Consider the following 26441-nt stretch of genomic DNA (forward strand, 5'->3'; position numbering starts at 1 on the left):
TAATTTTCACAGTAAACATCTCGTAGCACAGCTGGTTGTACAGGAACGGGCTCACCTGGTGGTTTCGATAAATGGCCTGTTGCTCCTGAGGAGAGGGGATCCCGCGTCATGCAATGCAGATATCATCATGCCGAATGCTTCCATCACAGCACCCGTGCTTCCGATACGCCCGAGGTTGACATGTTTACCATGTGCCAACACCTGTCTCGGCGGACAGGAAGTCAAGAACTTCCACATTGCAACCACATCTGTCAGCTCATCTTGACAACGTGTCTCACTATCCAACTGTCATCGTCCAAACTCGGGTCACCAGTTTCAAAAGACAACAGATACACAAGCGTGAGAGGAAGTGTTCTTCTCATCCTTCTTCTTCTTCTTCTTCCTCCATCTCCTTTCCCCTCCCTGGGGGACTTGGGACTCATGCCCTCTCGGGATCCTTGACTTTCTTGATTGATCTTGGATGATTCAATTTGGTCCTAGGTTTAGCTCTCTTCTTGCGACTGATCCCGCGAGTCGCCTACGGCGGGCAGGTTCAGATCCAGCAAATGCTCGAAGAGAAGACACCAGCAGGCTACAACAATTGACCGCTTGTGAGATCAATCTCAGTACCGATATGCCGGGCTGGAGATATGCCTTTGCTTTGTCGAAGGATGCGGTCAAAGCCGCTACGCCGCCGGGAACGGTGAGGCTTATCGGTATGGTATACTCCCTTCCTCCATCTTCACCCCCAAGCAACATTGGCAGCTAACACACACCCCAAGCAGAGCACAAAAAACGACCACTAAAAGACCACGACCGACCACCACAAGACACTCGTAGCACCCCATCCCCGGAACTCGACCTCGCCAAGTTCCCCATCCCAACCTCCGACCCTTCCGACCCCCTCAACTGGGCTCGCTGGCGCAAACTCTCGTGCCTCTGCACCCTCTGCAACTACGCCTTTGTCTGCTCATTTGCCTCGGCCTCGCTCGCACCTGCCCTAGCCATATGGAACGCATCCTTCCCCTACGACCCTCGAGGGATGGGAGACCTCAGCCGGTTCACTGCTCTCAATGTGCTCCTGTTAGGATTGGGCAACATCGTGTTCGTGCCGCTGGCGAACGTGTTTGGGAAACGGATCGTGCTGGTGTTGAGCGCGTTGACGCTGTTCATCGCGACGGTTTGTGGCACGAGAGATTTTGGGTTGGGGATGTATGAGAATGTGTTGGTCATTCGGATCTTTCAGGGGCTGGGGAGTAGTGTGTCGGAGACTGTTGGGCCGGCAGTGGTGGGCGATATGTTTTTTGTGCAGGAGAGGGGCGGGTGGATGGTAGGTCTAGACCCTCGGGAACTGGGTGGGTGACGGAGAATGAATGATGCTGACGACTTGTCTACCTAGGCTCTGTATACCGCTTGTCTCGCCAGCGGATCGGTGATAGGCGGGATATCCGGAGGGTACATTGCCACGAGATACGGATGGTTCGGAATCTTTTGGGTGACTGCCGTTTTGGCGGGAGTGGCGTTCCTGGCGATGGTGTTCTTGGTTCCGGAGACGCTCTTTGAAAGGGGCCCGTTGTGTTTTCCGACTATTGCAACTGATACTCCGAAGGGGAGGAGCCAACGTCATCGACATCGAAACCACGACGACATTGCCGAGGAAGAAAAGGAGATTGAGGGTGGTGGTAATGACGACCGCAACCGAAGATCGAGCGTTCGACGATACTACTACCAGCCGACTCCCACACCATATCTCAGTTTGGGTACTTTGCCGTCCATACGAATGACCATGCCGTCGCGGTTTATTACCTCCGTCTATACCCCGCTGAACATCAATACGAATCAACCTCAGTACTTCCGGGACTACTGGGACCCACGTCTGGGGCTGACTTGGTACGAAACAGCTTCCGAATCTGATGAGTCTGAGGAGAGGTTCTCGATGGCTCCTCATGGGAGGGAATCTTCGATGCCGCCGACGGTTCTACGTCCACCACCGACTGCTGCGCAAGGAGGACGTGAAGCTGCTGCTGGCGGCCTCCCACCACCTCCTACTCGTGGAGGAATAGCAGCACGACGAGCCACCGCCCGAGGAGGCCCTCGCTACCGCCTCTACCCTCCCTCCGATATCGATACCCACCCAATCGGCGGCCGAGGCGGCAACCAAAACCGTCCGATCCTCCGCAACCCCGAAGGCAACGCCAACGGACGACTCTCGAACCGTTTCCCATCACTCGGCCCCTTCGCCCCCCTCAACCGCGACTCCGAGGCCTTTTCCATTCCTTCCTCAGATCCATCCACCCACTACGAACCCTACACCTACCTTCGCTCCCTCCGCTTCTTCCCACGCCAGAGGCCCCACCCACCCCCCAACCCTTTCGACCCAGCTGCGTTGAACCCCTTTCCTGACCCATCTCCTTACTCGCCATACTCCCCCAACTTCAACTTCCCCAAACCTTCCTTTTCCAAGGCCAATGACCCCTCAAGCCCCCGCCACCGACACAACCTAGCCCGGTTTCCCTTCCCAGCAAAGAAGAAGTCACTGTTCCAACACTTTATTTCCCCCCTGTTAACGCTGCGTCTACCATCGGTATGGGTAGCCACCCTCCAATGCTCCGCCCTCGTCGGGTCCGCAGCCGTCATGTCCACCCTCGGCGCATCCCTGCTGGCCTCGCCGCCCTATAACTGGACCGTCTCCCACTCGGGCCTGTTGCTGTTCAGCGGCGCGTTGATCGGGATTATTCTTGGAGGACTTTATGCGAGCGTGTTGGCGGATGAGAGGACGAAGGTCAAGGCCGTCGCGGGCGCGGGTGCGGGTACGGGTACCACCAAACGGGCTTCAAACAACAAAAGGACAAGAGGAGGAGGAGAGATACATGGACTCGGAAGCGGTGGAAGCAGGAGCAGGAGGGGGGGAAGAAGGACCGCCGGTGGGGGTGGGGGGAAGAAGACGGAGAGGGTCAAGAGCTGGGGAGAGAGATTGTTTGGTGGTACTGGTGGGAACAGTGTCTATGGATATGCGGAAGCGGAAAGCAGGTTGGTGGTTGCGTTGCCGGGGCTGGTGATTGCCACGGGGGGGTTGTTGGTTTGGGGATTTTGTGGCGAGTATGGACCTGCTTTGAACGCGGCTGCGGCTGCTGCTGCTGCTGCTGCTGCGGCTGGGAATAGCACGGTACCTGGGAATGTCACGGCGCCGGCTGTGGGACCGGGACTGAGCAGTGGAAATGGAGGAGGAGGGTATGGAGTGAATAGGTATAGTTGGCTCGGGTTGGTGTTTGGGTTTGGCATGGTCAGCTTTGGGGTTGCCGGGGTACCGGGGGTTTGGTTTAATTATGTGAGTTTGTTCTTCTTCTTTTGGCTCTGATCACTTTCTTTCTTTCGTTCTTCCTCTCCTCATCCATCTTCCCCTTCCTTCTCTCCCTTCTCGGCTCCCTCCATTCTGCCTCCTTCCTCTCTTTCCCGTCATCATCATCTTCTCCCGAGGTCTTCCGTACTAACGCATAACATAACAGCTCATTGACTCCTACGCCAACCTCGCCTCCGACTGCTTCGTCATGATCTGCATCTCGCGCGGCCTCATCCCCTTCGCCTGGACCTTCTTTATCAGCGAATGGGTTGCAAAGCAAGGGTATTTGATACCCTTTGGCGGCGGGTTGACGGTGATCTTGGGTGTGTTTTCTCTGTTGTTGATACCGGTTATTTGGTACGGAAAGAGGATGAGGATTGCTACGGCTAGGTTTGTTGTTGGGAATCAGTGATAGGGGTGGTGAGAGTGATACGGGGACACGGGGACACGGGGTTGGATGATGGATCTGGGCGTGTGAGGTTGAAGAGGTTGAAGAGGTGCTTGTCGGAAGGCTTCTTATTCGTGGGAAGCAGTCAGATGCATGGCCGGGTGATGATACAGAAGCGTGGTGCAGATGATTCTTGATTTATAGATTCATAGTGTAAGAGTTGGAGATATATAGGGAAGGGCTCTACTATTCGCGCACTAGTCCTTTGGCTAATCGCGCACTAATACCCCCAGGGGTTAGGGTTCTCTGTGTGTAAATATTAGGGTGTATTTTTGGTGATACAGTCCGTAGTGTTGATAGTCGTAAAAATATAGGTCGTGCCCGCCAGCCGCCCAGACCCAGCCGTGCCCAGACCCAGCCGCCCAGACCCAGCCGTACGTATAGAGCACTCCAGCGCACTCGAGCACACTCGAGCATACTCAAACGACCGCTAGCGCACGTCAACACTATAGCGTATAATTTGTAGATACTATTTAAGATAGTTTGGAATTGATGTGCATTGATTTGTATAGAGATTTTTATAGAGTGCAATATCTTGATTGATTTTGTAATCTTTATTAACCAGCGATAATGATATTGGTAATGTATTAGAAAGAGGGAAGCACGTACGTGCGGCTGGATTGGGCGGTTGGCGGGCACGACCTATTTTACATGGCTATCAACACCATGGACTGTATCACGAAATTATATGACCCAGATTCTAACTACAGAGAACCCTAACCCTTGGGGGTATTAGTGCGCGATTAGCCAAAGGACTAGTGCGCGAATAGTAGGGCCCATAGGGAACACGTCTAAAGCTCATTTTTCCTCCGGTCTGAGTACTGAAATAGAATGGCATACTACACTCAACGGCCATATTATCCTGAAAGCCAAACGCCCAAAGTAGAAAGAGACCATCCCAACTCCCACTCACACCAACACCAAACCTAATTCCCCTCCTCCGCAGCCTTCATATCCACCTCCCACTCCCTCCTCACCTCCGCCGCAAACTCCTCATCCGCCAAAACCCTCCACCCAACCTCCGCCATCGCCCGTCCACACTCCAACGCCCTCTCAAACGCATCCTCTGTCCCAGCCCCTTTCGTGAACCCCTTCGTATGATTCGCCGCCCCCTCCTCCGTCTCGATCCCAAACACGCCATGAAAGCCCGGACACTGATAGCACACATTCCCCATATCCGTGCTCCCCTGGAAGAAATCCTTGGGATCCTCCCACGCCACCGTCCCCTCCGGCGAATGCATCGCCTCCATCCACGCCTCGCACAGCTTCCGACTCGGCCTGACATCAAAGTAAGCCGGCAGGTCCTCCTTCCTCCATGCACACCCCGTCGCCAGCGCGGCGCCCTCAAAGCATTTCAATACTCGCTTGCCGAGTTCTTCGGCCCCCCGTCGCGTCGTAGACCGCACATAATACTCCACGCAGCAATCGGCCGGCGTGATGTTCGGCCGCGTCCCGGCCTCCCTAAACACACCGTGGATGCGCTCTTCAGGGCGGATCTGCTGCCGCAGCATGCTGATGGCGTTATAACTTAAACAAACGGCGTCGAGGGCGTTGACGCCGTGCCACGGCGCGATGGAAGCGTGCGCCTCGCGCCCGGTGAAGTAGCCGCGGTACTTGACGTTGGCTAACATGCGCACGTAGCTCACTGCTGTGATTCCCGGGGGTAGTTTGGATTGCGGACCGGGGTGCACCATCAGGCATGCATCGCAGTCCTTGTAAGCGCCGGCTTCGATCAACTTGAGTTTACCCCCGCCGCCTTCTTCGGCTGGGGTTCCCAGGAGTCGCACTCGCCCGGGTAGGCCGGACTGCTTAAGGGCGGCGGCTACCCCCAAAAAGGCGGCGAAAGAGGCCGAGGCGATCAGGTTGTGGCCGCAGGCGTGGCCGATCTCGGGGAGGGCGTCGTACTCGGCGTTGAAGATGATCAGGCGGCCGCCGGAGCCGTATTCGGCCTCGAAAGAGGTGGGCAGGCCGTAGGCGGGGGAGGTGACGGTGAAGCCTCCGAGGCGGCGGAGGGAGTGCACGAGGGTGGAGTGGGCGGTGAATTCGAGGTAGGCGAGTTCGGGGTTGGAGTGGATGTGGGTGTTGACGAGGGCGATTTCGGATTTGTTGGACTGGATTGCTGAGGCAATGGTGGTCGAGATGGTTGGATCTGTCATGGTGGTGGTGGTTGATGAGTGAAGCCCTTCCTTGCTCCTGTCAATGTCCAAGTCTTATGGGAATGTGTTCTTTTATCAACTGGTTCCTGCAGTAGTAGGTAGTAAGTAGTCTTTACAAGTGAGCCTCAATCATGAACCGTGTCCCAAAACGGCAAAGCAGCCGTCCCCTTTCGTTTCTTGTCGTCGTCGGTCGGTCTCTTAAAAGACCCAGAACATCAACAGGGGCGTGATGTTTGACAAGGAAGTGTAGCTTCCCCTCACATAGCTCACGCCTAGTCCCCGCCCTTGCCCACCTCCAGAGACGATCCCAAGACGCCGGCTTCTCAGCCGCTCGTTATCGTCGAACGATTGCGAATGAACGAATGGCCGCTAACTTGTGAAGCGAATTACTGCAAGCCATCTCATTGGTTTGTCCCTCGTCCAACCCGTCCCAAGCTCGGTATGGTTACCCGTCGTGGGAAATTACCATAATACGTTCGACGGTTGGCATCGTGAAAAGCGTCATCATCATCATCATCGGCATCGGCTTCCGCATGGGCATGGGCGTTGTGAGCAATTTGTGATGGTTAAGAAAATAAAAAGGTGAGATGGTTCGAGAAATGGAAGATCGCAATCGATGTCAATCAGGAATAACAAAACCCAAAAAAAAAGAAAGGAATGCAGAAATAAAAAGGTTAAAGTGCAAAAAGCAAAAGAAATGCGTCACCTACAGGATTCGAACCTGTGCTCCCGAGGGAACTGCCTTAACTTTCTTGCGAATAGCAGGGCAGCGCGTTAACCACTCCGCCAAAGTGACTAGTGGTTGTTGTTGAATTAGTGCGTTTGTTCTCGGGGTTATGTATGAACTTGCAGGTTGTGGTGGTACAGAGCTGAAAAGCTGCAGGACGGTGTGGATGATGTTGTGGATAGTCTCTCATGACAGTCGTGCTCCGATGTCAGCCCCCATCCGCTCCGCCGCCACACGTGGCGCAGTCTCTTTGTACCCTGTGGGTCCAAATGGTGTGACATTAGGATTGGTGGGTGGGTGAGTGTGGTGGGGATGTCACAACCATTTGGACCCGCAGGTACAAAGAGAAACGCAAGGGCTATGCGTAGGTGGCTGAGTAAATGAGACTAATGTCAATGTGGATTCATGATTGATGGGACGAACTGCAATTTGAAACTCCACTCAAAGCGTGCGCTGCACGTTCGTCTTGACCAAAGCACTGGGTCGGTCACTGACTCACCGGTGCGGCAACAACTTGACTTGGAAATTTTCGAGTTTGAACGTCAACTTGTCTTGGTTTCAATGCCGGGATTGCTTGGATTTCCGGAATTGGCTGGCATATCAGCTACATCAAGATCGTTATATTGAACATTCGTCTTCATTGTACCTTTCGACTGGAATCGCAAACATTTCCTGGATCCAAGCATCCCTAAATGACTCTGGCGGACGTGATTCCCATTTCACTACGAGGCATATCACAGTTTTGTAGCGACCTTTTCTAGCCAAAGCGAGCGGTATTGGACTGACCATATTCGGTTTGGCTACTCATACGACCACATCACCAGGGTTCCCTGACATCCAAATCACCCCCTGCAAAAACCACCAAGTCCAAATATTTCGATGGTGTTTCGACACCCGAAAGATGGAACCGCAGAACCGCTTCCTTCCCAGTACTATAAGTACGTGTAACCTACGCTAATTAGGTATACCTGTGTTTATTGTTCGGTCAAGTTTAAGTTCAAAATTTCCATTGTCTTCGTCCATTCATTCATGCCTTCATGGTGAGGAACTTTTTTCCCTTTCCAGGAGCGGGACAGTATTCTCTCGACTGGAAGTGTTTTTTTTTTTTTTAGCAAGAGACGCGAATGTTCCCAAGAGGCATTCAATGATGAACAAGGATTGAACGAACTCGGGAACGAACGAGGTCGATACTTCGATTAAGCCTGTTGGCATCGCTGTTTACCTATCATACCTACGTATATATCCATAAGCTCATAAGCAAAGTTCGAAATTACAACGCTGTTTCTCAACCTTCCCCTCCCTACCTATAAAGGTACTTGTATCCGCTTCCGCTTCCGCGTCTGCTGTCCTTTTTTCATGTTTTTTTTCATCTATTCCCCCGTCTTCTGGTTGGTTTATTTCCCTTGTCCGTTCACGTCTTTAGGTTATTTCCTCCAAAACTAAACTACCTTGTAAGTACCAAACCAACACGTACACAGCTTAAACCAGTCCTCCCCCTCGCCCCTCGACGTGTTCACCACCCACTCATCTACTGGCTTCACAAAAAAGGGATCACCTGTGTGGATAAAGTACTTCGGATCCGGCGCGGTGCCGTGGTTAGCATTGACGGCACCGGACGGTACAGATGATGATGACGATGATGATGTGGGTATGTCTTTGTTGGTTGTCGTTGTCGTTGTCGTTGTCGTTGTCGTTGTCGTTGTCGTTGGCTTGGTAGAGGTGGCTGGACCTTCCTCTGCGGCCGTGGCCATCATCGTGAAGGCGAGATTCCAGAGAGCCCTCCTGTTTACAGCGGGACAAACAAGCACATCCCACTCACCCTTGCTGATACCACGTAGCGTTGGTTCTGCGATTCGCCTTGTTTCTTGATCCGACTCCCACTTCCACGAAGGAAACGAGGTGCACCCAGATTTCGAACCGAGTAGGTAGTTCAACCTCGACAAGACAAGTATCTCCTTCCACAGGCCGTACGCCGTCTCCGCCGTGGACGGGTACTGGATGCGGAGGATACGGTGAGGAAGGAGTTCGTCGATTCTGAACATGGGGATGCGGACCTCCAGCATCTGCACGTCTGCACCACCTGCGAATTTGGCTGCGCCACCACCGGCCCCAACGGACTTGTCGAGTCGGTGCACAGCCCACTTGTACTCAGCCAGCGCAAGCTCGCGGTCAGAGGTGAAAAAGATGAGGCCTCCTCTGGTACTCGTCCGCCCGCTAGTCAGACGGACGATTGTGAAGACCTGACGAGTATGTGCTCTTCTTCTCAGCTCGCCCACGGAAGCCGCTCTGTTTCTGGTGTCGTCGTCGCCGGTGGTGTTGTTGTAGAGAAATGGTTCCCGCTCCGGCTCCCTGGACACCTCTACTAAGCTCTCGATGTTGGACAACCCCACAGGGCCGATATTACCAGGGCTAGATATTCTAGTGTCCTTGAGCTGCGTACCGGTCACGACTTTGTACAGTATCAAGTGATCATGTTTTGTGCGGCTTTTGCTGTCTTTGCGAACATAGCAGGCGCAAGGAGGAGCATCCGGCGGTCCTCGGAACCCTGCGAGAAATGTAGTTTCGAAAACTGGTCCTTCGCAGCGAAGGTTCTTTGCGGTGTCATCAGGCACCTCGTCTTCGTCTTCGTCTTTCTCTTGGCCTTCGTCTGGGCGGCCAGTGTGCACACCGAGTGAGATGTGGTCGTCGATTTTCCGTTCGCGTTGCTGCTAGCGGGCTTTGAACAGGCTTAACTTCGATGAGGGTGATGAGAATAAAGGGGGAACGTCCCAATCGTGATTGTCCCATATTCGAGCTGTTCTTTTCCTCGAGGTTTTGTGTACTTTTATCAACAAGTCCCAACGCTGTCGCAGGGTGTCTTCAATCCAGTACTTGCAGGATTCGGTTAGTCGTCGTTCGCGGAAACGAGGGTCCATGATCATGTCCACAAATTGTTGGGAGAGACCGTGGGCGTGAAGGACTTGCCTCCATTCGTTATCATCGTCGGTGAATGTGTCGAGAGTTGGGCTTGTACCGGCAACGTCGGGAAGACGAAAATAGGTCAGAATGGTGTCGCGGAATGTGGAGGCGGCTCGGAAGTGTTTGGGTTTGTACAGTTCGAGCCATTGTCGCCACAGCTGGTCGGCCATCTCGTCACTGAAACCAAGCCAAATAAGGGCTTTGCGTGAATAGAGAGTTATTGGTATCTTTAGCATATCGGACGGCTTCGGTGGGGATTCGCGGAGGGCATCTGAGATGTCATCGTGCCTGAGGAAACAGCCTTTGTGCAGTTCCAGGTATCCGATCTCATAATTCAGATCCAACAGGCCGTACTCTTGCAGGCCACGGGCGTCCTCGTTCGTCAGAACGGACCATGAAAGATCGTACGACATTTCGCGCCACTGTCAAAAAGAGATAATATCGATGCCAGAGTAGAGATATGAAAGGCAGAAAGCGGGGGTGTTTCCAAAGAGTACGGGACCGACTTGAAAAGATTGGGGGATGGTGAGAGCATTGTGGGATTTATACCCACGGGTATCATGTGAAATTGGCTCATCCAGCAACGTAGCTTCCGACTAGGGCTTTGGGACCTGCCCATCAGCATCGGCATCAGCATCGGCATCGTCGTCTGTTCCTTCCACTTTATCACCCTTCCCCTCTCCCCTGGTCGGCCACCCCTCTGCCTGCCTCTTTGCCCACTTGACTGCCTTCTGGTGCTTCTTGCTCTTGAGGTGCTTCTGCCACTGTTCTTCGATTCTAAACTCCTTCTCGCACACCTCACATGTCTTGTTGCATATCGTCTCGGGTCGGTTGCTCCTTTCCAACTGCTCGGCCAGCACCTCTCTTGCAGTGTCCGACAACTCTTCTGGTCGCGGTAGCGGCTGATCGGCAAGGTGTTTGGCTAGAAGAGAGCTTCCCTTTTCGGCTACTTCAGAGTGCCATTGGGAAATGTTGGACGAGTCCAGAAGATAGAATTTGGACAGAAGGTTCTCTTCCTGAAGGGCTGCAATGGTCTTTCGAGCGATCCACCTGATTTGGTATTTTGCGTACTGGCGGGTTGCTGTTTTGGTGTCCTCGATTCCTTGTTGCTTGAGTTTTTCCAGTGCGGCTTGTGGAGTGTCGGTTTCGGTAGACTTGACGGCTGATAGGTAAGTTTCGAATTGACGGAACCCGATGGACTGCCAGATGCCCTTGGTGCGGTCGACAGTGTCACCGGCCGCAAGCCGATGCTGTAAATAGTCGTGAACTGATGATGTTTCGTCCAGGAGGCCATTGGCCACCATTTTGTCTACACGCTTGTCAAGGCGCTCGTTAAGCACATCCGGCTTGGCGTAGAGCCAGAATAGGAGCAAGTTCCAGGGACTCGGTGGTTGATCTGCGCGCTTCGCTTCTTTCCGAGCGCGCTGTTCAGCATAAATGTCGGAGGCACGACGGCCAGTGGTAAGGTAAATCTCGAGCGAGTTGCGAATCTTGCGAATGTCTTTTGGGTGCCAGCGCTCGGCCATTACGGGGTCGACTTCTTGTAGCTTGGCCAGCATGACCTCGGCGGACTCGCGAAGAATTGGATGTTGGCTTGCGAGTTCTTCTCGTGTAATCTTGGCGGCTGCCTCTGATCCTTCGGTTGTCGCAGGATCCGACTCGACCAGCTTCTCGTCAAACAGCAGGCCGTCAAGGTAGTATGAAGTTCCTCCTACTACGATAGGCAGCTTCCCCCTCGACCTAATATCCGATATAATCCTCGTTGCTTCGCGCTTCCAACTGGTGACAGACCATGGGTCCTCGTCGAGTCCAATGTTGCCGAGAAGGTAGTGGGGGATGCCGCGCTGCTCTTCGGGGGTGAGCTGGTTGGTGATGATGGGTAGGCCTCGATACATTTGCATGGCGTCGGCGTTGATGATTTCGCCATTGAATCGGGTGGCTAGTTCCACGGCAAGCTGGGACCATAATAATTTGATCAGCGCACAGGAACACAGACACGGGACGAGAGGCAGTGGTAATCGAATGGCTGGTGAAGTAGAGGTAGAGGTAGCTGTCGTACATCAGACTTGCCGGTGCCCGTGGACCCGTAAATCACAACCAGAGGGTCTGCCATTGTTGCTTTGCGAAAGACGGAACGGATGGCCTGGGAGAAATTTGAAATGGTCCACCTCATTGACGGTTAGCGAAGAAGCTTGTCGAGGTGCTGAGGCGCATTGCTCCAAGGGTTGACGGAACGGGAAATACTAGCTCTAGTATAATATATATATAAATAGTACAATATAATTACATTATAAAAGAAAAAAAGGTTCAAGACGGGATTGAATTGAATTGACAATAACACCGGCAGGCATCAACCCCACCAAGCCCACCTTCAATCCCCAGAAAGTTGACGGACGGGTTGTTATCGATAAGAAAGATGGCATCCACACGCTGACCCCTAACCCCTGCGGCTGTCCCTGCTGCTGTCCAGGCTTCACCAACGATTTGGATTCGAGTTTCAACAAGGGGCGCTGGAAAGTGGAGGGATGCGCTGTGGATGTTGCCTGCCGAAGAAGCTCCCTCGTGCTCTCCCCTGCAAACGTCAGAAGCTCGTTCCAGCTCCAGAAGGCTTGGCCATGCAATTCGCGCCTGTGAGTGGTGGAAAGTCACGTGTAGTGGGTCCTCTTGGTACCAACGGGACCCTCCAAATTGGACACATCACACTTGGGCGACTTTTTGGACAGATCTCGCGACGCACCGCCTTCCGCCTTCCCTTTCGTGCTTTCGGCCAGCTTCCACTTCCACACTTCTTAATCGCCAACTCATCACGTCTCCCCCCTTTCCTTGCTTGATCTTCAACGCAGCGCCGACAACACTCTCTGCGCTTCCAACTTTACAAAGGGCTGTTGTCGCCCGTTTAATTTAATCTTCTTCTTTTTACCCTTCCTTTTCTCTTCCTTCTCTCTCCACACCCCATTGCCCACCATGAGTTCCCGTAAGTTGCCCTTATAAAACACGCGTAGGCGCGTTGGTGATGATGACTGCGACGACTAACCTCCCGCCCGCCATGCAGTACGGTTCCTCGATCTCGTCAAGCCCTTCGTGCCGTTCCTCCCCGAGGTTCAGCAGCCCGAGACCAAGATCCCCTTCAACCAAAAGTTGATGTGGACTGGCTTGACCCTGCTCATCTTCTTGGTCATGAGCCAGATGCCCCTCTATGGCATTGTCTCGTCCGACACCTCCGATCCGCTATACTGGCTGCGCATGATGATGGCGAGTAACAGAGGTACCTTGATGGAGCTCGGTATCACCCCCATCATCTCGTCCGGCATGGTCTTCCAGCTCCTCGCCGGTACCCACATGATCGACGTCAACCTCGACCTCAAGGCCGACCGCGAGCTCTACCAGACCGCCCAGAAGCTGTTCGCTGTTATCCTCTCCATCGGTACCGCCACTGTCTACGTCTTCACCGGTCTCTATGGCCCTCCCAGCGACCTCGGTGCCGGTATCGTCTTCCTCCTCATCCTCCAGCTCGTCGTTGCCGGCATGATCGTCATTCTCCTCGATGAGCTCCTCCAGAAGGGCTATGGCCTCGGCAGCGGTATCTCGCTGTTCATTGCCACCAACATCTGCGAGTCCATCATGTGGAAGGCTTTCTCCCCCACCTCCATCAACACCGGCCGTGGCCCCGAGTACGAGGGTGCCGTCATTGCCCTCTTCCACCTCCTCATGACCTGGGACAACAAGCAGCGTGCTCTCTATGAGGCTTTCTACCGCCAGAACCTCCCCAACATCATGAACCTGCTCGCCACCCTCCTCGTCTTCGCCGCCGTCATCTACCTCCAGGGCTTCCGCGTCGAGATCCCCGTCAAGTCCTCTCGCCAGCGTGGTGCTCGTGGCTCTTACCCCATCCGCCTCTTTTACACCTCCAACATGCCCATCATGCTGCAGTCCGCTCTCTCCTCCAACGTCTTCCTGATCAGCCAGATGCTCTACTCCCGCTTCTCTGAGAACCTTCTCGTCCGTCTCTTCGGCGTCTGGGAGGCCAAGGAGGGCACTGCCCAGCTTTCTGCCGTTTCCGGTCTCGTCTACTACATGAGCCCTCCTCTCAACTTCAAGGACGCTCTCCTCGACCCCATCCACACTGCCGTCTACATCGCCTACATGCTTACTGCCTGCGCCGTCTTCTCCAAGACCTGGATTGAGGTTTCTGGCTCCAGCCCCCGCGATGTTGCCAAGCAGCTCAAGGACCAGGGTCTCGTCATGGCCGGCCACCGCGAGCAGAGCATGTACAAGGAGCTTAAGCGCATCATTCCCACTGCTGCTGCTTTCGGTGGTGCCTGCATTGGTGCTCTCTCTGTTGCCAGCGACCTCATGGGCGCTCTCGGCTCCGGTACCGGTACTCTCTTGGCTGTCACGTAAGTTTTGTCACCTGATTATTGATGAAAGACCAGTTGTTAACATTTTATTCTCCAGTATCATCTACGGCTACTTCGAAATTGCCGCCAAGGAGGGTGATCTTGCGGGCATGAAGGGTATGATCATGGGCTAAAGGTCCATTTGTCTGCCCCTATGATAAATATCGGAGGTCATGAATGACTCCATGTCAGGTGGGCCAAGATGACGAAGGCGACCATGATACGGTTCGCCGGGCCGGCTACCTGACGTTATTTATATGTGAAATTTAATGAGTGGAAGAAATTAAGATAAACCTATGTTGTGTTGTGTGTTTGTGTAACTCAAAATGTGTATTATACTACCTAAGGGAAAACCAAAAGGTTCATAAAAAGGGTGGCTTCTTTACGAGCACTTGCTAGAAGCGAGCGGGCGGGTGGGCGGAATTTGGGAAAGCAGTTGCTATCTTTATCTGGCCGTCAATTCATATTGGTTGTATAACATTAACAACGGATAGAAAGACCGAGGAGTACCAAGCCTGCCGTGGGTGTTAACGTCGTGACTACATTGTAGCTTCCAAGCCTTCTCAAGAGGGCTGGACGGAAGGGTTCCTCGGTTTTTGGATGATATGACATCACATTACTAGGTATACACAAATCCAGGCTAGAAAATTGTACCACGAAGAGCAGAGGTGATACAGACTCAACGCGACTTCCGCTTTTCCACTTGAGTTGCTTTGTTCACGAAGCCGGGCATTTTCGTTTCGTTGGAAGACCGCGTGCCCTGGGGTGCCTTCACTGCCGGGCTTCCGTTCCCATCCACCAGCACTCTTTTCCAGTATTTCTAGGTAGTATGGCTCTCTGGTTTCAGTTCCATTTCTCCTCTTCGACCGTTACCACTACAGAACCAAGCACTTTTTTCCTGCTGTCGCCTTTCCTCTTTTTCACCTCCAACAACCTGGAACTACCTCTACTTTCCTCAACAGTCTTCGGATCGGACGGGAGCCATATTACCAGTGCTGGTGCCTGTAAGTACTCGGCCTTTCTCTACCTGTCTGTCTGTTATCAGGATATCGATGCAAGCCATATCTTCTCTTCACAAAACCAAACAACATTTGGAACACCCAGTGCTATGTTGTAAGAGGGAGGCATCTACATAGTCTGGTATACCTAGTCTGGTGTATGTACAAGGGGATATCTTTCTGTGTTTTTTTTCTATCATGATCCCGTCTACAACCGAATCGGGACTGCCTACTATACTTTTATCTATCCCGTCTGTCTTTCGTAAGGAAGGGATCAATCAAATCAAGCCTCAATCTGACTCTTAACCCACTTCTCCAACCCGCCCCGAGCAATAATCTCCTGCACATTCGGCGGCAACTCGCCCACCTTCTGCTCCCACTTCTTGCCCGAAGCCTCCTCCACCACCACCTTGCTGCGTCTCACATCCCACGTCAACTTCCACCCCGTCCTCTTCGTCAGCGCCTTGTTCTCGCCACCAAATTCTTCCCTCAACCGCTGAACAAGCTTCGGCACCTCAACACCCATCAACGCGTTATTGATCGAATTCCTGCTAAAGATATTTCCAAAACTACCGCTCACCACCAGCGGGATTTGTTTAGCGAGGATGGCAGTAGCCGCTTGCTCACGGGAACTGCCGCAGCCAAAGTTGAAACCTGTTACCAAGATGTCACCGGCCCGGGCGATGGAGCCAAAAGAGGGGTCGTAGTTCTCCATGCAGACTTCGGCCATTTTGGAGGGGGTGATGTTATCTTGGTAGGTGTATTTACCGGGGTAGATGCCGTCCGTGTTGATGTTGTCGGCGTCGCAGAAGATGATTTCGCCTGAAATGGCTTCTGGGAAGCCGGGGAGGATCTCGGTCAAAGACTCTTCCGAGTCGGGGGAGGAGGGGGAAGAAGAAGAGGGGGTGGAGGTCTCGGTCTCGGTCTCGGCGGCGGCGATGAGGGATTCAGCCTCCGCAATGATCTTGTCGAGAGCGTCTTCAATGGACATAGCCTTGTCCTGCTCCACGACCCCGTTGCCCTCGCCGATGATCACCTTCTCCACACCCTCGGGCTTCTGGTACCAACCCGGTCCGGCAATCTTGCCTTGCAGGGCAGAAGCGGCGACGACTTCGGGTGAGGCGAGGTAAGCCTTGGCGTCGGTAGAACCCATGCGGCCCTTGAAGTTACGGTTGGAAGCGGAGATGCCGATCTCGCCCGGCTCAAGCAGGCCGGTGCCCAATCCGATGCAGGGACCGCAGCCCGAGGGCAGGGGTTCGGCGCCAGCGTCCAGGAGAACTTGCCAGTCGCCGGAGTCTTCGGCTTGCTTTTGTTCGAGGATGGAGGCAGCGGCGATGTAGAATTTCACGCCAGGGGCGACCTTGGGGATGACGCCGTTGTTATCGGCGGCGGCGTCCTTGAACACGCGGGCGGCGGCAGCGATGTCGGAGGCGCGTGAGTTGGTGCACGAGACGAGGTAGGCCTTGTCAAGCTTGAGGTTTTGGGCCTCAAGGTCCTTAAGGGGCGTGGCGATCTTAACGGAGTTAGGGCCGGCGACGAAGGGGGAGAGGGTGGAGAGGTTGAGGTAGAGCTGTTTGGCGTAGGTGGCTCCCGGATCGGCGACGAGCGGGTTCTCGAGCAGCGCGTCGATCTTGGCGTGGGTGAACTTGGCCTTGTCGCCCAGCTCGGGGTGTTCCATGGCGGTCACCGTGGCCTTGGCGCGCATCCAGGAGGCCAGGACGGCGTCGATGGGGAAGAGACCGGACAGGGCGCCCCATTCGGTGGTCATGTTGGCGATGGTCAGGCGGTCGTCGACGGTGATGGACCGCATGGTTTCTTCGGCGCCGGTGAACTCGATGGCGTGGTTGAGCACGTCGTCGTTGTTGAAGAGGCCGCACAAAGCGACGATCACGTCCTTACCCGTCACGCCGGGCGGGAGCAGGCCCGTGAAGGTCACCTTGGCGATGGGAGGGATCTGCCACCATGTCTTGCCCGTGGCCCAGATGGAGGCCGCGTCGGTGCGCACCATGGGCGTGCCCAGGCAGCCGACGCCGCCGTACATGTTGCTGTGCGAGTCGGAGGCGACGGTGACGGTGCCCGGCCACGCGTAGCCCTCCTCAACCATGATCTGGTGGCCGATGCCCCGGCCGGCAGGGTAGAAGTCGACGCCGTGCGTGTTGGCAAACTCCTCGATCTGGCGGTACTTCTTGAGGTTGGCCTCGCTCTTGTTCTGCACGTCGTGGTCGAGCGTCATGACGACCTGGCGGTTGTCGTGGATCTTGGAGGCGCCGATGGACATGAACTTCATGGCCACGGGCCACGAGTTGTCGTGTGTCATGCAGTGGTGAGGCTGGAGCGTGACATAGTCGCCCGACTTGACCTTCTTGCCGGGAGCAAGGCCGACCGAGTAGCTCTGGACAATCTTCTCGGTCAAGGTCTGGGGAACCTGGGGGACGACCTTGGGGAGGGTCGAAGAGGCCAGGTTCTCGAGCTGCGAAGGGAAGGCATCTTGGAGACGGCGGGAGGTGGTGCTGTAGTAGGAACCGGCGGCGGCGGCGCGGACACTGCGGACGGAGGTGGTTCTCGAGGCGGCAAGGAATTGACGGGGGGCTCTGCTGGCAGCCACGGCCAGGGCTCTTCTCTGTGTGTGGGAGATGTGTTAGTGGTAGTTACAATTGCGATTGTAGCCGTAGACCTTGGGGAAAGGAAGACATACCACGGGGTGAATCATGATGGACCAGCGATCACGACTTACAACTGACCATGGCACTGCCGGACAGGAGTTGCAATTGGTGTTTGTAATAGGTGTAACACCAAAATTTAACGACTGGGGATCCGGCCGGCAGTCAGTCAGTAGTGGAGTCCGGGGATACCATGGATGGCCCGGAGTGGCGATCCCGGCATGAAAATGTTTTGTGGGGGCTCCGGCACCGGCCGTCCTCAGCACGTCAGGCACGTCTAACCGGGGAGGTACGTACCGCCATCTCATTTGGGGATGTGGTCCAAACTCCAAAGTGGAACCTAAGGGATTCACTGCCCGGTGTATTAAAATGGTAGGGCGCGCTTATCTTATCGCCAAGTGCGGATGTGCAGCGGGCATGGATGTTACTTGGGGGTTAGCGATAGCTTGGGTAGACCCTTTTGCCAACCCCCTCTCATAAAAGAGGGGGAAATTTTTGTATAGAACAGACTTTTAGTCTGGGACAGCCTATATAGTAAACTACTAGTAAATTGTCCCATCCTTATAATAAAGTACCACATTATACATCAACACAACGTCATTTAAAGCTATTTAAAGCCATATAAAATCTAGTATATTACCCAATTAAGTAGTAAGTAAACAAATAAAAGAGTTTCAATCTTTATCCATCATTTTCTAGCGCTAGTATAAGTACTAGTACCTCCTTTACTAGTATAGGTACTAGTATAGGTATAGGTACTACCTCCTTTACGACCGCTTCCCTTCTTATTAATATCCTCTTAATACGTACAATTTGCTTTCGTACCTACATACAAAGTCTTATAATACCCTTAACGTACTTTATAACCCCTTAGTATAATATTAATTCGAGCGACTATAGTTTCGATAGAATAGAAGGGTTAACGGCTAGTATTAATGGCCCAATTTGTATGGGAGGTCCTAATATAGCGGGCGGGTTAAAGAGATGACGGTTAATTAGTAATAGTAATGGTAGAATATACTCCTCCTTGTCTTCGTCCTCCTCCTCCTCCTCCTTATTATTATCCTCCCTATTGTATACTACTTTAAGAATAGCCTCGTCCTTATCATTTATAAGAGTACTCTCGTCTTCAAATATAACGTTAATTATTTTTATATTAAAATAAATAACGACGTCGGTAATAAATTTAAGGATAGACTCCTCTATTAAGTTAATAATTTGCGTATTGATATAGGCAGCTACTTAAGAGCCAATCTCAACAATGGAATATTAAGGTGGGCGGGGAGGGGAGGATGGGGGCTCTGGCGGTTAAATAATAGAAGGGTATTAAATAGTAGAGGGATTATTACCTAGATTAATATTAACCGAATCATTAGAAAAGAAATAAGAGGGCTTACCCTATACCTTCTTAAAGACTTTTAGTATTAGTATACCTTATATATCCTATATAAATAACCTTCCCCCCTCCTCCTTCTTCCCTTTTTTATCGTTATTAAGTATATCCTCTTTATAAACCAGTATATAACTATCTTTCAATTACTCTTTCTTCTAATTATTAAAATAAACCTTTATAACTTTCCCCTTACTGTTAATTAAATCCTTAATCTATTTATTATATAACTACTTTTAAATCTTTTTATTATATACCCTAATGGCTATTAACTATTTTTTTTCTTTAGCTAGCTATTCCTTACATTGCCTCTCTATAGCCCTCTGGTTGAGCTTTTCCTTAGAGAAATTTAAAAATTCGCCCTCTAGAAGAACTTTATATACCCGCCACCTCATTTTACGGTCGAAATTGGCCGCCTTCTCCTTATCTTAACGGTTATACTCTTATATAGTATTATACATTAACAACGCTTTATAAACAACAACTTCAACAGCGTAATATCGAATATACGTAAGGGAATTAAATATATAATAATATTTATTTTTAATATAAGTAATAACTTTCGTAGCTTCTCGAAAATAGTCCTCCTTAAAGAATAACGAGGGTAAAGCGGGGTTAGATTTCTTAAGTTGCTTTATTCGGATTTGTAATAGAATTTTCGTACGGTTAATTAACTACGTTCTAATATTAGAAAACCTATTAAAGATATTGTATACAATTATATTACCGTCGAAAATACGTTAAAAGATTGGGAATAATATAATTAATATAGGGGCGAAATAATAATAATAGGGACGAAGCAGTGGCGAGGGGAGGTAACAATTAATTTTGAGCTTTTTAATAAACGTAGTGCGAGTAAAGCTGAATTCGCCCCGCTAAACGAATTGCTTCAACACCTTTTAATAGTGAGCTTTAAGGGACAAAAACATATTAACGTCGAAGGATTATATTATATATATTAAATAAAGGGGTAAAACTATTAAGATAATATTAAAGGCATTACCGTATTATTTAACCTCTATACTGTAGTAACTACTAAACCCGTCGATAATTAATAGATAGTAGACCGGCTTATAAAACCTTTTTAAACCAATACTGTTACTAAAGTCTTCGAGCTTCTTACTAATATAATTAATTCTATACTAATTATACCTAAACTAATCCTAGAAGGAGAACCTCTTATTGCCCAACTTATAGACATCCTCTTCCTTTAACTTCGTAAAAGTAGAAGACGAAGAGAAGGAGTGTTAATTAAAATACTTTAACTAATCGAGAATAAAATCGGTATTCAAAAAGCTAATCGGTAATTTAGCGAACTATATAGAATTATTAAAGTCGTTAGCAATAAAGTCCTTTATAGGATCCATTTTGAAAATTATATAAATAGGGATAGTTTTACTAATTATACTTATTCTAACTATTAAGGTAATCGATTCTCGATTAATAACATTGTTGATCTTTAATTAGAAATAAATAAAGAAAAACGGTAAATATTTATCCTTATATATTTTTATTAGTAGAATAATATTATTAATTATACTAATATATTTCATATTTAGCTAACTCTCTTAATGTAATTACCTTTATACGCCCGCCCGCTATATAACCTAATTTTATACCTATTTTATTATAATTCTAAATATTACCCCTATTAATATCGTACTTCTTTAGCATAACCTTATAATCGTCAAACTACTCATTGACGGAATCCTTATTCAATTCCTAGAATCTCCTCTTAATGTTAATAGCCCAGTAAATTGTAATCTTTAATTTTGGATAGTCTTTAAGGAAAGTCGCTAACTAGGTTGCGTTGTAAGTTTCTAGAACTCCTCGTAACGCGCGTAGTCAATTCGCGGCCGCGATAACTATCTAGTATAAAGTAGGAACTTTCCCTAGAAATAGAACGTTATATACAATATGAAAGTATCTTCTTTAGAGGGCGTTAATATACAGGGCCTTCCTATTGGGCGCGATAAAATAGTTGGTTTATTATATTTGATTAGCGACTTAATATAATAAAATATCGACGTACGGGATTCGCTAATAATAATAACGATTTTTTTAATAGTTGGCGGCTTGCGTAATATTCTAATTCTAAAGCCTTTTAAATATTTGCGGGCATTGCAATATATATAGGCGCTTCTATACCTAGCGGGCGCCTCTCCTAATTCTTCGAAGTATTTATTGAAATTTACAGGCATTGTATATACGTTAACCTCTATATTAATTCATAAATATATAGACTGCTTATTCTTTTATAGTTTTGAACGATTAGGGATAGCGAGTTTGTAATTTAGGCTTTAAAAATAACGAGTTTGTACGAAATTATATTACGAAATACAATCCGAAAGTACGATGCAATTAAGTAGTTTTACGTGGCGTTAACAGCCGATTCTGCATAGTACCGACCGGGCCTTATCCCAGACTAAAAGTCTGTCCCACACAAAAATTTCCCCCTCTTTTATGAGAGGGGGTTGGCAAAAGGGTCCACCCAAGCCATCGCTAACCCCCAAGTAACGCCGCGAGGAATCCGAGAAAATCGGCATTCTGGGCGGACATCGAATCCTTTCCACTTTGCCAAGCAACTTTGTTCAGGATAACCTCAAACACCACCACCGCCGTTTGAGATGTGTTTTCTAAAATATCCGAGGAACCCAAGTCTAAACTTCACGCAAACTTGAATTGATCTATCCATATATCAATGCGCAACGCACTACCCCTCATCACTGCATTTCAACTGCCGCTGACTAAGACTGCCACTTTCACACCTCATGTAAACCAAAACAGGAAAAAGGTCACGGTATGTAGGTACCTACTTCTATCACGCACCAACCTACAGGTACGCGGATAAGGATCTTGGATGAGTGCTCCCAAGTTGGACCCTTCTGGGCTGAACTTGGTCCCCTTTTCGCGGTTAATGAAAGAAGCACGGGCCACAAAGTGCCCGTTGACTGATCCCAGGTCGGTTGTTTTGCACAAATCGAGACTGGACAGTGGAAGCGCTGGCGTCGGGAAGTCCAGCACCCGACTGCCGATGCGCTGGGAGGCTCCAATATCGCTCCAATGAATCCAATGGCCATGCATCATCTTGCTGAACTGGCTGATCTAGACGCCGTGATACCATCTTTTTCTCCATACGGTATATTCTATTTTCAAATGACTGATCAGTTTAGCCATGAAACCTTGATACAACGTTCCGCCAGTTCAAGCTGGCAAACGTTATGGATGAGGTGTCCAGTTTGGAGCGTCTTTTCAGCCTCTTTTCCCACTTTGATAGTCGGTTTCGCTTTTGAGACTGACGCCAAGATGCCAAGAAGAGCCCCATACCCACGCACTACCACCGCTGTGGTGACTCTGGTGAGAGGTCAACAAGGGGAGGCGGTAGAGGTACCAGGAGATTTATAATGCAGGAGGTACCAATAATTCGGCGTCATATTCTCTTGTTTCTACTGCCTGCCAACAGCAGGCAACAACGACTTGTCAGCATTGAAGCTTCCGTTCACACTCTCGACAAGTTCCTTCCAAGTCAGGATTCCTGTGTGAGTGGGAGGCAGGAGGAAGAAGAGTGTCACCCGCCGGCACAGGAAGGTACCTCTACCCTCAGTACCCATTCACACCCCATTGCCCTGAAAGGCAGGGACCAATCCTACAAAAGACTCAGAGAGTTTCCCGACCGTTAAGGTCCTCGCGGCCTTTCTCATTCTTTTCCTTTCCACTTCATTTCGCACTTTTACACTCACTGGGTCTCAACTCAAATTCACATCTTGGCTCAGCCTCTTTGCTAGATCATCAGGTATTGGGAACTTGTTTATTTTTCTTTCTTGGTCCACGGGTCGTCGTTTTCTGTCTTCGGATCTGACCTCATCCGTTGGACTCTCTTTGTTCTCTACCAGGGTACATCTCCCATAAAGATATCTCTACTACAAAACTATCGCGGCATTATCATCACCGGCATTCACCATTCCGACGGCATCGGCAGCAGTCATGGAATCTTTCCAAGACGTGCCCATGGCCTTTCGGCCCTCTGCCTCGGGGACTGCTCCAGGGGCGGCTTCTTCAGGGGCTGATCCATCCGCCCTATCAATAGCCCCTCCACAACCAGCTCCATGGTCTTCAGCTCAACCTCCGTCTCAGACTCAACCTCAAGTCTCAACCCCATCTCAGACTCAGCCTTCCTGGGGCCAAACTCCAGGCTCAGCAGAATCCCAATGGGACCAGTCTCCGGCCCAATTGGAGTCTCCATGGGACCCCTCTCAGAGTAGTCAACCTCAGCAACAACAACCACGCTACGCCAAGTCGCCTCGTATTCTCGCTTGCCAGCTTTGTCAGGGACGAAAGATCAGGTGCAGTCGAGTGTTCCCCTGCGATAACTGCAAGAGGGTTGGCTATCCCGCATAATTCCATCATCTTGCATAAGCATGCTAACCTTGCCTCACAGTCCAATGTCCAGTGCATACCTAGTAAACCGGCACCTCTCAGAAAACGTCGGCCACCACACCAAGCGCTCCAGGAAAAACTGGCTGCCGTGACGGAAAAAATGGAGCAAATGAGGCGTGAAATGGATGCTGCTAAAGAAAGTGGCCAGGGTTTGGCTATTCCCGTCACACCGACACCGACCACTTCTGCTTGGGACTCTAAGGGAAAACCGAGACTGATCCAGGAAGAGGGCGGTGTTCTTTTCATGGACTCTCTATTGGGCACCGTGTACCAAGAGGTATGCCATCATCTCTTCGTTCTGGTCTTCAGGCTTACCAACATATATACAGCTAGGGGAAATAAGAGCCATGGTAGACGTTGCGCCAGACGATGGCTCAGAGCTGATCCTTGGCGCCGACACTCCAACCGTTGATCCCATGTCTTTCTGGCCCGAAGAACCCGGTGCTGTTTGGTCGCTCTGTGACATTTTCTTCCAGAGAGTCAACCCCTTAATGAAGATCATCCACAGGCCGACGCTGGAGAGATATGTCGCGGAAGCTTCTTCTAGCGGGCCGTTCGTGCTTCGTTCCAACATACGAGCCTTGTTCTTCTCCATCTTTGTGATGGCGGTCGTGTCGTTGGATGCAGACGAGTGCATGAAGCGGCTGGGCTATGACAGGGAGCAGGCTCTTCGGGACTTTTCTCAAGGTGCTCGCTTGACATTTTTACGAATGGGCTTCCTCAGCACAAACGACCTTACTACTCTCCAGGCATTTACTCTTTACTTGGTATGCCATCGCTCAAGACGCTGTTCATCGGTTTGAAGTCGCAATGCTGACAATCACAGACATCGCTCCAAGGCCGATTCAATCCTCATGTCACTTGGGTTCTGCTTGGCACCGCCATACGCCTGGCTCGAAAGTTGGGTCTTCACGTTGATGGCAAACGATTAGGGCTACCACCCCTCGAAACCGAAATGAGAAGGCGGCTTTGGTGGCAGCTTGTCGTGCTCGATGCCAAATCCGCAACAATATCCGGCTTCAAGTCTGCGGCGGTTGTGCGAGACTGGTCCACCGAGCTCCCCAGAAACCTCGACGACACCGACATGCATCCTGATGCCAAAGAAGACTTCGTAGAACGCGACGGTCCCACCGAGATGATCTTCTGCCTCATGGCCTATAAGGCCACCGACTTCCTCCTCACCAGCGGGCAAGATATCGAAGGTGTAATGATCGCGGCCGACCTCCCAGGCAGCCACGCCCCTGGCTCCGACGACCAACGTCACCGCCGCACCGTCGAACAACTAGCCATCGAGTTGTCAGCGTTTACGGACCGCTACCACTTGCACCCCACCAACGGCCCGATTCACGCCCTGGCTTCCAAGTTCAAGGAATTTTTCATCAAGAAACTCTGCAATGCCAAACCCCAACCCCCTTCCACTTCTGACCAACAAGGCTTCGACGAGGTCGACCGCGCTTTCAGGTTATCTATCATCGACCTCGAGCACAACGAACAAAACCTTGTCAACGACGACCCCGCCTTCTTCTGGTTTTCGCGCGTGTACTTCCAGCCATACAACTTCATGTACGTCGTCTCGCAGCTGTGCCAGGTCCAGTCCCCGTCCGCCAGTGATGAGAACATGAGGACAGCAAACGTTAAGACCGACCTAATCGATCGCGCCTGGCGGCAAATCTCCTTCGTTTACCAACTCAATCCCGACCTGTTCGACATGACAAACCGGTTGTACTTCCAAGCCGCTCGCAAAGTCCTTGAAGCTTGGCAGAAAAGGTCCGAAGCGCTGCTTAAGCAGACGGGGACACGGCCACCTGCTCCGTCATACGTCGAAAAACTTGCGAGCATCTTGGGCAATGGTAACATGGATAACGGCGGCTCTATGACAGCAACACGAACAGGTACAGGGACAATACCGGCGGCCACAACACTGGCCTCAAGTGCAGGAACTGGGTTTGCCGTTGATAATGACTCGTCGCCGCTCCTGCCTGGGCCTGCTGTTAGTACAGGTCCCGGTGCCGCTTCTATTCCCACTACGCATGCACTGGGCCAAGGGCAAACGCAAGAACCGTCGCCGTTCATGGAGGGCATTGTCAACTACATGGACCCAAATATGGCCTACGCTGGAAACATGTGGGGGGATGGAGGATTTGAAGATCAGTTCCAGCAGCCTCAGATGCCGATGATGGGCATGATGGAGGATCCGGCGACTGGTATGATGTACAGCGGTCCACCTTATTATTATCCGGATACGGAAGGAGGCGGGGAGCCGTCGAGGGGGATGTGGTGATGCGGTACTGTGGTGGTGAGGTGATAGCCATTGAGCCTCTACCCATCGTCGGTCGGCCTTTCGCTTTGTGTATGAGTGTTGGAGCGAGGTTGTACGGCACGGTGCTCCATCAGCTCGAAAGATGATACCCTGAATTCCTCTTCGTTTTTTTTTTTTTTTTTTTTTTGTTCTAGCGTCGCATCGCCCCTCAGCCTTTTTTTTTTAGCTTTCAGCGAGGAACATCTTTTGGAGCCGGCATTGTACGATATGTGTACAGAAAATTATATCCACTCTAACAGGTCTCACTCGTCTTTTCTAGCCCAGACGAGTAAATGCCAAACCACTTGTTCAAATCACTCGTTGTTTACTTCTTTGGCTCTTTAGTCCCGGCCCCCAACTCAATGGAATGAACTGGAAGGGGGCTTGAGGTTCACGGTTGGCGGATGATATAAAAGAAATGTGGGACGTTACGGCGACATCTTCCCTGAGTGAATACCCAGAATAAACTGCTCTACATAAAGGCATGCTTCTGGGCCACCTTCAACAAAATCGGGCCATATCAGTTCAATCGGGTATGGTGTAGCGGTAACATCGTTGACTCTCACTTATCAGGAGTGACTGCTCTCTCAACAGCCCCGGGTTCGACTCCCGGTATCCGAGTCTCAATATCTTTTTGCCATTTTTTCTTTCA

At 51.0% G+C, this 26441-nt stretch overlaps 7 protein-coding genes and 2 non-coding genes across 9 annotated transcripts; 4 read left to right on the forward strand and 5 right to left on the reverse strand.

Moving 5' to 3' along the window:
* Positions 1-363: 363 nt before the first annotated feature.
* On the forward strand, positions 364-3842 carry B0H65DRAFT_90458 (uncharacterized protein). Its single transcript, XM_062831549.1, has 4 exons — positions 364-695; positions 765-1309; positions 1379-3307; positions 3486-3842. The coding sequence occupies exons 1-4, from the start codon at positions 461-463 to the stop codon at positions 3729-3731; spliced, it is 2955 nt and encodes a 984-aa protein (XP_062683811.1). The 5' UTR covers positions 364-460; the 3' UTR covers positions 3732-3842.
* Positions 3843-4693: 851 nt separating this feature from the next.
* Positions 4694-5923, reverse strand: B0H65DRAFT_418712 (uncharacterized protein; the record flags this gene model as incomplete). The annotated part of the gene is made up of 1 exon (XM_062824158.1): positions 4694-5923. One exon carries the CDS (start codon positions 5921-5923, stop codon positions 4694-4696), a length of 1230 nt encoding a protein of 409 aa, XP_062683812.1.
* A 700-nt stretch (positions 5924-6623) lies between these two features.
* Positions 6624-6719, reverse strand: B0H65DRAFT_t144. Its single transcript has one exon. It is a non-coding gene; the product is annotated as a tRNA-Ser (tRNA).
* A 1256-nt stretch (positions 6720-7975) lies between these two features.
* On the reverse strand, positions 7976-10021 carry B0H65DRAFT_567124 (uncharacterized protein; the record flags this gene model as incomplete). Its single annotated transcript, XM_062830351.1, has 2 exons — positions 7976-9358; positions 9473-10021. 2 exons carry the CDS (start codon positions 10019-10021, stop codon positions 8090-8092), a joined length of 1818 nt encoding a protein of 605 aa, XP_062683813.1. The 3' UTR covers positions 7976-8089.
* Positions 10022-10204: 183 nt separating this feature from the next.
* B0H65DRAFT_506123 (IPP transferase-domain-containing protein) lies at positions 10205-11721 on the reverse strand (the record flags this gene model as incomplete). Its single annotated transcript, XM_062828041.1, has 2 exons — positions 10205-11563; positions 11668-11721. The coding sequence occupies 2 exons, from the start codon at positions 11719-11721 to the stop codon at positions 10205-10207; spliced, it is 1413 nt and encodes a 470-aa protein (XP_062683814.1).
* An 851-nt stretch (positions 11722-12572) lies between these two features.
* B0H65DRAFT_545637 (SecY subunit domain-containing protein) lies at positions 12573-14139 on the forward strand (the record flags this gene model as incomplete). The annotated part of the gene is made up of 3 exons (XM_062829394.1): positions 12573-12582; positions 12661-14005; positions 14064-14139. 3 exons carry the CDS (start codon positions 12573-12575, stop codon positions 14137-14139), a joined length of 1431 nt encoding a protein of 476 aa, XP_062683815.1.
* A 1147-nt stretch (positions 14140-15286) lies between these two features.
* B0H65DRAFT_506125 (putative homoaconitase precursor) lies at positions 15287-17713 on the reverse strand (the record flags this gene model as incomplete). Its single annotated transcript, XM_062828042.1, has 2 exons — positions 15287-17623; positions 17699-17713. The coding sequence occupies 2 exons, from the start codon at positions 17711-17713 to the stop codon at positions 15287-15289; spliced, it is 2352 nt and encodes a 783-aa protein (XP_062683816.1).
* A 5324-nt stretch (positions 17714-23037) lies between these two features.
* On the forward strand, positions 23038-25771 carry B0H65DRAFT_506126 (fungal-specific transcription factor domain-containing protein; the record flags this gene model as incomplete). The annotated part of the gene is made up of 4 exons (XM_062828043.1): positions 23038-23433; positions 23492-23767; positions 23820-24257; positions 24317-25771. The coding sequence occupies 4 exons, from the start codon at positions 23038-23040 to the stop codon at positions 25769-25771; spliced, it is 2565 nt and encodes an 854-aa protein (XP_062683817.1).
* A 547-nt stretch (positions 25772-26318) lies between these two features.
* Positions 26319-26410, forward strand: B0H65DRAFT_t74. Its single transcript has one exon. It is a non-coding gene; the product is annotated as a tRNA-Glu (tRNA).
* Positions 26411-26441: the final 31 nt, after the last annotated feature.

This window comes from Neurospora tetraspora, assembly GCF_033439725.1.
Source record: "Neurospora tetraspora strain CBS 560.94 chromosome Unknown B0H65scaffold_2, whole genome shotgun sequence".
In the NCBI taxonomy this organism is placed as follows: Eukaryota; Fungi; Ascomycota; class Sordariomycetes; order Sordariales; family Sordariaceae; genus Neurospora; species Neurospora tetraspora.

Coding starts and splice junctions, on each gene's coding strand:
- B0H65DRAFT_90458 (XM_062831549.1), top strand. CDS start 461: ATGATTCAATTTGGTCCTAGGTTTAGCTCTCTTCTTGCGACTGATCCC. Junction 696..764: donor GGGAACGGTGAGGCTTATCG/GTATGGTATACT, acceptor CACCCCAAGCAG/AGCACAAAAAACGACCACTA. Junction 3,308..3,485: donor CGGGGGTTTGGTTTAATTAT/GTGAGTTTGTTC, acceptor ATAACATAACAG/CTCATTGACTCCTACGCCAA.